At 26.2% G+C, this 9,632-nt stretch overlaps 3 protein-coding genes across 6 annotated transcripts; 1 reads left to right on the top strand and 2 right to left on the bottom strand.

Moving 5' to 3' along the window:
* Nucleotides 1-6: 6 nt before the first annotated feature.
* LOC126926229 (RNA-binding motif protein, X-linked 2-like) lies at nt 7-1,351 on the bottom strand. Its single transcript, XM_050742465.1, has 4 exons — nt 1,091-1,351; nt 853-1,005; nt 649-778; nt 7-541 (listed from the first exon to the last, which is right to left on the bottom strand). Exons 1-4 carry the CDS (start codon nt 1,102-1,104, stop codon nt 419-421), a joined length of 420 nt encoding a protein of 139 aa, XP_050598422.1. The 5' UTR covers nt 1,105-1,351; the 3' UTR covers nt 7-418.
* Nucleotides 1,352-1,654: 303 nt separating this feature from the next.
* On the top strand, nt 1,655-5,572 carry LOC126926220 (exostosin-2). Of its 2 annotated transcripts, XM_050742440.1 has the most exons (10): nt 1,659-2,516; nt 2,589-2,795; nt 2,863-3,046; nt 3,113-3,252; nt 3,322-3,549; nt 3,623-3,801; nt 3,884-4,050; nt 4,139-4,282; nt 4,525-4,653; nt 4,719-5,572. In XM_050742440.1, exons 1-10 carry the CDS (start codon nt 1,990-1,992, stop codon nt 4,938-4,940), a joined length of 2,127 nt encoding a protein of 708 aa, XP_050598397.1. In that variant the 5' UTR covers nt 1,659-1,989; the 3' UTR covers nt 4,941-5,572. The 2 variants fall into 2 exon arrangements, with proteins under 2 accessions (XP_050598398.1, XP_050598397.1); XM_050742441.1 differs by lacking the exons at nt 4,525-4,653; nt 4,719-5,572 and adding an exon at nt 4,340-4,507 and having other exon boundaries at nt 1,655-2,516.
* Nucleotides 5,573-5,970: 398 nt separating this feature from the next.
* On the bottom strand, nt 5,971-8,938 carry LOC126926224 (threonine aspartase 1-like). Of its 3 annotated transcripts, none has more exons than XM_050742453.1 (10): nt 8,808-8,938; nt 8,570-8,710; nt 8,402-8,469; nt 8,041-8,312; nt 7,248-7,327; nt 6,932-6,999; nt 6,752-6,868; nt 6,481-6,661; nt 6,217-6,368; nt 5,971-6,155 (listed from the first exon to the last, which is right to left on the bottom strand). In XM_050742453.1, the coding sequence occupies exons 2-10, from the start codon at nt 8,607-8,609 to the stop codon at nt 6,078-6,080; spliced, it is 1,056 nt and encodes a 351-aa protein (XP_050598410.1). In that variant the 5' UTR covers nt 8,610-8,710; nt 8,808-8,938; the 3' UTR covers nt 5,971-6,077. The 3 variants fall into 3 exon arrangements, 2 of the variants coding, with proteins under 2 accessions (XP_050598410.1, XP_050598411.1); XM_050742454.1 differs by having other exon boundaries at nt 8,796-8,937; XR_007714428.1 differs by lacking the exon at nt 8,808-8,938 and having other exon boundaries at nt 6,471-6,661; nt 8,570-8,770.
* Nucleotides 8,939-9,632: the final 694 nt, after the last annotated feature.

Here is a 9,632-nt window from a genome sequence, read left to right as displayed (position 1 = left end):
ACAGAATATTAACGAAATTGGCGTTGTTCATTAACTCCACATTTAAATGCAACTAAATCATTGTTTTAACTACAATTTGTTTTAAAAATAATATTTAAATACATTTACAAAGGTTTAATACATACAATTATATTTTAATATTTTATACGGATTTCATTTGTACTAAAAGTAATGACTAGATTGCAGATGTTTATGCAAATTTATATTTTTATATTGACACTGATATAGCGTCTAAACCTCAATAAAAGTATGTTTTCTCTTCTAAGTATCTTGTAATATATATTTTACTTTTTATATTTTTGTACATATATACTCATTGTCTTGTTTATTTTTGCATATTTGCATTTAGTGTCAATCATTAGTGTCAAGCATAAACAACAGCAATCTAATAATGATATACTAATTATCACAATTTTTACTATATATTTTTGGGAGCACAACCTTCTTTTCTTAACCGCTTAGTCTCTTCATCAACATTTTTTGAATCTTTCGGTGCTTTATAATTTGCTACGTGATCAACTCTTATTATTCTGCCTAAGATCTGAAATGTATAATTGTTATTAAAGTTAATCAATATAATTTTTGTTTCATGTTATAATGTTATTGAAGAACTTAATACAAAACAATTTATTTCAGAAATGTTTCTACCTTAATACCATTTAAATTATCAACAGCTAATACTGTACTTTTTTGATTTTCATAGCATAAAAAACCATATCCCTTTTGTTTTCCTGTATTTTTATCTCGAATTAAATTTATATTTACTACTTCTCCATATCTATAATAACAATAATTACAGTTAACATTTATTAAACAGAAATTTATAAATTACCTTGAATGTTTAAAACTTACTGAGAAAATACAGTTATAACATCACCTTCTGTTAAATCATATGGTAATCCACCGATAAAGATCCAAGCACTATCTCCATATTGATCATGCCAAGATATACTCCTATTACTTACTAATTCTTGTTCTCCAAGCTTTTTTATATTTTTTACGTTTCTAAAAATATGTTCAAACAAAGTTATGCCTTCTTTTAGATTAGAATAAGTACATTTATATTCAAATATATTATAAAAATACTCACGTTAAAGGATTCATTTTAACTGAACTCCGGTTTAATAGAAATAAAATTATTGGAGTGAGCTTCGCTTCAGTGGAAATAAAATTATTTTCTTTTTCATTCCAATCTAGTAGTTTTTAATACATTAAATCCAAAAATGCAAATCTTTACTTTAGGAATTCAGCGGTTCAAGAATTATGCGTATGTAAAGCTGAGCGTTTTTAGCATATTTGACAGATTACTTTGACGTCATGTCAGCTTCTATTCATGATTCGTCCAATGAGTGGTTTCGTTATCGCAAATGCATGTGGATTTCGGCCATTTTCCGGCGGCATTTTGAATTATGAGTATTAGATTAAGTTTGGATTATGTTTTCATCTTATATATACTAAGAAAATAATACATAAAATTCGTTAATACATTTTCCAATCAAACATTGCACGATATTGTTTTTGATATCATATACTATATGTATACATTCTGTATATAAAATTTAATTCATTTTTGTACTGTTAATTTGTGATGAAATTATACAAGAAAAGTTATTAATATTTTTACATATGAGGTGTATATTATTCATAGATTAGTATAGGGTCTACGATATTAATTTTTTAAAAATAATTATGCATCAAATGTAAGCGAGTATTCGAAAATATAACCTCAAAAACAATTTATATTGGCATGTATGCACGCATGTGTGTGTAAATACAAAATTATCTATTTAATAAAAGATAATAGAAATACTATTATATTGATAGAAAGCTGATTGAGCTGATAAAATTAGTGGGTTAATTAGTTAATTTTTAATGTATCAATATTTGAATTTATAAATGTTATGATAATGACAAAAAATGGCGCCTTATATGATAAATAACCTTAAACTATCTTAAGTTAGTGAGTTTATAGTGGTAATACCAAACAATATGGTATTATCAACAAGAATGTCACATAAAGTGAATAGAATTTCTTATCACTATCACAATGTTTTTGTTATATGTTTATTAATATTTACATTGTTTATAATTTTTATTACTGCATATCATATCTTTAAATTTGGGAGTACACAAAAACGCTCTATATATAATGCTATTATTCTTAACGACTTACAGTCATTGCCAATTCAAGTAATTGATGAAGATTTTCCAGTGGCAGATACTACAAACATTTCTTGCACATACTTTAGTTGTTTTAATGTTTATCGCTGTGGTAGTCAAGGAAATAAACTTTTAGTATATGTCTATCCCCCAAAAATGTATGTAGATTCCTTGGGAAGACCTATAACAAATCAAATAACAAAAGAATTTTATCAAATTTTAAATACTATTATTTCAAGTAAATTTTACACACCAAATCCATATGAAGCATGTATTTTCATTCCTTCAATTGATACATTAAATCAAAATAGATTAAAACTACAAGAAGTTTCGCAAGCCTTAAAAGCATTGCCATTGTAAGATTCATTTTATTTCATATACATTTGAATAAACAATATATGATATCTGATTCATTGTTTATATTTCAGCTGGAACAATGGAGAAAATCATTTAATATTTAATATGGTACCTGGAAGTGTACCTGATTACAATACAGTCATTGATGTACCTATTGGAAAAGCAATGATTGCAGGTGCAGGAATGTCATCATTAACGTATAGATCTGATTTTGATATCAGTTTACCAGTATATAGCTCTCTTGTGGATAATCTTAAACCAAATTTTAATAATATAAGGTAATAAAATATTTTTAAAAATTCTCTTTTATTTATTTAAAATAATAAATATGTACATATATTCTAGACCATGGTTAGTTATTTCATCTCAAATGAACATTAATTCAGCATTTGAACAAGATTTATTGGAAGTTAAATCTCTGTCGCCAAAGGATATCTTAATATTAGGTACATGTTTGCATTATAGTTCTATGAACAGTGCAATTCGGTGTGCAGGAGAAGATGTTTATAAGTATCCTAATGTGCTTCAAGTATGTAAGATTGTAATAACTGTTGTAATTAAAACAATATTTGTTTACTATATCTATTACTGTTAGACAGCAACATTTTGTCTAGTAATTCGAGGTGCAAGACTTGGCCAGAGCACACTTTTAGAATGTATGGCAGCAGGTTCTATACCTATAATTATAGCTGATTCTCTTACAATGCCTTATCATGGGATAATTGATTGGAGTAGGTAAGAGGTAATTAATTATATATTAGCTGTTTTGAAAAAGATGTTACAAGAAATATATTCTTTATTTAGGGCTGCCATATTTGTACGTGAAGTCGACATCTTATCAATAATATCAGTTTTAAAAAAGATATCTCCACAACGAATTATAGAACTTCAAGAACAAGGTGCATGGCTTTATGAAAAATATTTTATGTCTGTGGAAAAAATAACAGAAACTGCATTGGAAATACTCGCAGATCGTGTATTTCCACATCTAGCTAGAGATTATACAATTTGGAATATACCATCTCATACAGAAAGTATAAACTATAATAATCAATAAATGACCAATAAATCAAATTATAACTATTATTTTATTATAAATGTAGGATATTATGTCTCCGCTGTTTCTACCAATTACTGCGCCAAAAACTCGAGGATTTACTGCTGTAATTCTGACGTACGACAGATTGGAATTGTTATTTCTTTTAATTAATAAACTTGTTAAAGTACCAAGCTTGTCTAAAGTTCTAGTTATATGGAATAACCAACAGAAAGATCCTCCACATTGTAAATTTTTATTTTTTATATTAATATTGTTATGTGTTTCTTTGGTTGGATGGTTTCTAAAAATTTTGTTTATGTATTACAGCATCTAGATGGCCAAAGTTAAATAAACCATTAAAAGTTATACAAACAAAAGAAAATAAACTATCCAACAGATTTTATCCTTATGATGAAATTGAAACTGAAGCAGTTCTATCAATAGATGATGATATTATTATGTTAACTGCTGATGAAGTAGAATTTGCTTATGAGGTATGTCTACTACATTTAAAAGTCAATTTTTAAAAAATTATATAAAATTTAAAAAGTAAAAATAATAATACATATGAGTAATTATTAGGTATGGAGAGAGTTTCCAGACCGAATAGTTGGTTTTCCATCTAGAATTCATATGTGGGATAATGGAACAAATTGTTGGAAATACGAAAGTGAATGGACTAACAGTATTTCTATGGTTTTAACTGGAGCTGCATTTCATCATAAAGTAATATAACACGTATTTTATTAGAAAGACTTAGAGTCCAATATATTTCTATTTCAGACCCCAGAAATATAATTTCTTAACTCTTGGACATTGTTATTCCTTCCTGAAAAAGATATTTCCAACATAAATTTCCTGCACTCCTATGTTTCCGGATATAAGTTCCTAAAAAAATTAAGTATAATTTAGATTCTATTTGTAACTCAATATATTAGATCATGTTAATATCTTGAATAATATTTCAGTATTGGAATTATATGTATACCACTGCTATGCCCGGTGATATAAAAGAATGGGTTGATGAACATATGAATTGTGAGGACATAGCCATGAATTTTTTAGTGGCAAATATCACAAGAAAAGCACCCATAAAAGTAAGTGTATTAAAATTTGTTTAATTTGAGATAAATAATATATTAAATGTTTAATATTATCATAGGTGACACCAAAAAAGAAATTTCGATGCCCGGAATGCACAAATACTGAAATGTTGTCTGCAGATTTAACACATATGGTAGAACGTACACAATGTATAAATAGATTTTCTTCAATTTATGGCACAATGCCGTTACAGTCAGTTGAATTCCGAGCAGATCCGGTTTTATTCAAAGATATATTTCCCGAAAAACTCAAAAGATTCAACGATATTGGAAGTTTATAAACATTTACCCATTCTAAAATATAATAATAGAGATCTTTCTAATATTAAAATAATTTATAAACAAGATACTATACGAACAGTTGCAAATGCATTTTAAAAATGAAATATGAAATTAGTATGAAATAGACAATTCATAGAAACATGTCTGAGTTTATTATATCAATAATAGATAGGTAGATGTATATTTGGTGATTGTTATATAGTTATATATGTAGATAATATTTGAAACAGAAATTCGTAGTTTTAGAAACCAGGATAGTTAGAGTTTTCGAAAAATATATTAATTTGAAAATATCAGGATTTCTTCAAAAGGGAATAACTGATCTTATATTCTTCTTATGTGATCTGATCTTATATATATTTATATCTAGAAAAATTGTTGTACCTTTTGATTAATAAATTAGTAGAACTCAAAATACGTGTAGATTATAAGAATAGGAAAACATAAATGTTAACCATTTATTTCTTACTAATTTAATGCATGTATGAGATGTCGCATTTTAATGTTAATAGAAAGAAAAGTATATAAGAATATAAAAGAGAATTATGTAAGTACAACGTATAACGCCTATTTTGATCTTTATGTGCTTAAACCTATATAAATATAGAACGGTTGATGCTTATAATATCAATCATTCAATATATTTTTTGATATTATCAGACGCAACGAAAATACTAAAAATGCTCTCCTATTAAGTGAAAAATTGTTACATTATACAATTATTTTTAAACTATAAGTTAAACAAATTGTGTTAGACCTTGGATCATATTTCCAAAAGATATATGATAATTATTTTTATTGTTCTTTGTTAATTGTTTCTTTCTTTATCTTCTTTTTTAATTATCATCTTTTAACTTATATTTTTTTATTACAGCATTAAACATATACGTTATACTTCATAAAATAAGTTCTTTCTTTTGTATATTTAAAATTGCTTATAATATGTATGAGGTAGGTATGTAATATTATGTATGAAAAACTACTTTAATAACCAACTTTGAACAGATTTTTTTGTATACTACATGAAAGTAAGAAATAATTCACATTTTATTAAAAAAACCTACATATTGACATTATTGTATATTATTTCTTATATAATAACATAATTTAACACGAATCATAAATTCATTAACATGTTATGTAATTTTGAAACAGATTCCTTCGACAGTTGCTTTCTTGCCAACTTCATGAGATGGAAGAACAGCCATATGACTCTGAAAAATTATAAATATAATTTTTACATCTCTTTTTATTTTGAATAATAACCAATCATACCATTGGTGTTTGTTCATTTGAATTCATGTAACCTATTATCATTGAATTTGTAGAATGACTCCAAAGGAAATCTCCTACTCCTTCTTGGGCCGCATATCGAATAGCAATAACACCTCCAAGTTTCTGTTCAAGTCCACATAAAAATTTCGAATCTGAAAGAAATTTTTCTTTACTTATAATAACATAAACCTTTAGTTTATTCTTTCTAATATAAAAGATTTGTTGGCACTGAAAGATATTGATAAAGTAGTTACGAGTTTTCACCAATAAAATCAGCTTTCATAGAATGGTATAAGTTGATAATAGGACAAGAATTATGTGATATAGCTTCTGCAGTTGTTCGTGCTAGCAAAGTGCGAATGAGATGTTCGCCACAGCCTGATGTGCTTGTTCCTATAGAATATTTGTCTTTATATGCCCATGTTCCACATCCCCACATTCCTGCCTTAATGTGATAGTTCAATAGTATTATTATTATATCTGCTTATAAAATATCTGCAACCAATGCTGATAATAAAAAAAGAAAATGTTGTACCTGTCCTACTCTTCCTGGATATTTTAAAATAATACCACCACTAGAACAAGCTCCAGCAATATTTCCTTCTTTATCAACACATATTGCACCAACTGTATCCATTCTTTGTTTAGCATACTAAACCATTAAATTAATTTAAGATTATATAATAATGTACAAAGATATTGAAAAGTAATTTACCTTGTGAACATCTATATCAGAACTTTCTATTTTTCTTTTATAATGTTTATACATCTTCTGTGCTTTTGCTAAAAATTATAACAGAATATTAATTTATTAATTAAAATTAATGAAAATATATATAAATATAAAAAATATTTGTCATAAACATTTAAATTTTCATATAATAAAAGTTCCTTTTTTATCACCCTGAATAATAAGTTATATATAATATTTCAATATTTTACTCCAGACATAAAACAATAAATAGCTAACATTTATAAACATAGCTATAGAAAAATCACAAGCAAAGGTGGTTAAATTAATTGTTACATACTTGAAATTAGCTGTTCTGGTGGTAATGTTTGTATTCCCATTTCTTGTGCCCATACATGTGCACCATTCCCAACTAAAAAACTGATATCATAAAATGACTTTTTTAAAATTATTATTATTACTATTACATCATAAATTTACTTTTATTTTCTATTTTAAATTTTTATAATATTGGTGTTGTTGAATTTATAGAAAAAGTCTTATTGTTGAAATTTATTTTAATCATTTTTTTTATATATATAAACAGTAGGGAAAATAAAAAGAATGGGCAGTTGGGCATGCATGACCTTCAAAGAATAAAAATCATCCCAAAAATAGACAAGTTGAAGAAGAATTTTAATATAAAATGGAGACACTGACATTTATGTTTTATCATGTATTGTCACTAAAAGGGAGAAATTTATTTAGGTCACATTAAAGATGGAGATGAGACAGACGTTTTTTTCTTTTTATGCATTTCTTTGTGTCATGGCTTTACATCATACAACAACATTGCCAAACTTGAAACACAACCCTCTTTAGAATTAAAATATCAATGAAAAATCACACATATGTATAGCTTAATGAACAATTTATATTAAGAATATTAAAGTGTTTTTATAAATGCTATTAAGTTCCTAAAGCTTTTCTCCACTTTTCCTCCTTTTTAGATTTTTTATTTTTCTGAAAGTTATTCAGGCTGTTCATGTTTTTTATTTTTGCTATTGTTTATATATATAAATGAATCAATTAGAACAAATGCCATCAAAATCTGGCTGCTTTTCTGCAAGTTGACCACAGCTTTTAATATTTACCTTGGTGGAATCCTACCATATGCAATTTTAATTGACTGATATTCGCAAAGACGTTTTGCCAATGAAACAGGATTTTTTATTCCACTAACTGCACCAACTGCTCCAAATTGTAATGTAGTACCATCCATTACACTTGCATCACATTCTACTGCTCCTTCCAATGTGAGATTTGACCCAAATCCAGCATTGGTTAAAGGAGAGTTTTCTAATACTATTACAGTTTCTACTACAGCATCTAATGAACTACCACCAGCCTTTAAATTTTGTATGCCCTTTAAAAATATTGTTATTTATTATATTGCCTAGGATTATATCATATAATATATTAAAATATATTAAAATATAAGTAAAAATAATTTACAGCTTTGCATGCTTGACGGCATAGTTTCCGATATTTTTCTTTAAGAGCTTCTGAATGTCGTCCTGCTCCTAATAAAATATATATTATTATAACATTACAAATATAAACATATCATATAATTAAGACCAGATGTTTCATTTTATATGTTTCAAGTAAATAATAACATACCCACATGGACAGCAATAAATCCTTCATTAACATTACTCATTACATGTAATGAGTTCTGTACCGTTACTAAATCTTTATCTGTTTTACAATTACGACTTATCAAATATATTGTTTATACAGTGATTGTAAATATATCAATACCTGTAAATCACATTATGTTTAACTTATATTTTAAAGGCATACATACATACATACATACATACATACATGCAATATACATACGTACAAACATACGTACATAAATATATATATATATATATATGATAGCCTATCTAATTACTATTTTTCTGCGAGTAACAGTATTGAATAATGATAAAATTTTGCATTATCTGAAAGAATACAAAAGAATCATGAAATTACTCATAAATATAAAATATGAAGTTATGTTTAAAAAACGCATGCGTATATCATTTATTGTATATGTACATATACTATATAACTATGACTTTATACAACTAACTTACATATGTATATGTATATTTTTTTATAACTTAACTATGTTAAAATAATACAAAAATATATCTTTCCATCAATATTATTATTTATAATTAAATGAAGTTATGATTTTTGTATGAATAAATTCGAAAAAATTATTACGTATTTTGTGCTTATCTAAGGATTTATTTTATATGGATTGGTACCCATGGAGCGTAAAACATTTGCTAGTTAGAATGCGTGAAAATTTTAAAACTGTTAGCTAACTGTTCAAGACAGAAAAATTCTTTTCTTTTTAAAAATTATGCTCCAGTTTTTCTTCATATTTTTAGGATCCTCCTTCCAGATCTCTATTATTCAATACTAGATCAGATTTCATGTAACTAATCGAAAATTTTCTTTCCAGTTAAATTACCATTCAACCAAATTCTCAGTTTTCTGAATTTCTTGCTTTTTGAATTATAACCTTTTTCATATCATGTCATACGTATTGAATATTTCAATATTTTCATATTTAATGTGTGTATATGTACATGTATATACGTACATATATTTATGTACAAATCACAGTCATATGACCATAGACAATTTTAAATTTCGCTCCTAATTTACATATCAATATCACTAG

This window comes from Bombus affinis, chromosome 17 (assembly GCF_024516045.1).
Source record: "Bombus affinis isolate iyBomAffi1 chromosome 17, iyBomAffi1.2, whole genome shotgun sequence".
Classification (NCBI taxonomy): Eukaryota; Metazoa; Arthropoda; class Insecta; order Hymenoptera; family Apidae; genus Bombus; species Bombus affinis.
Note: the sequence above shows the minus strand (reverse complement) of the source record. Positions and strands in the feature narration are given on the sequence as shown.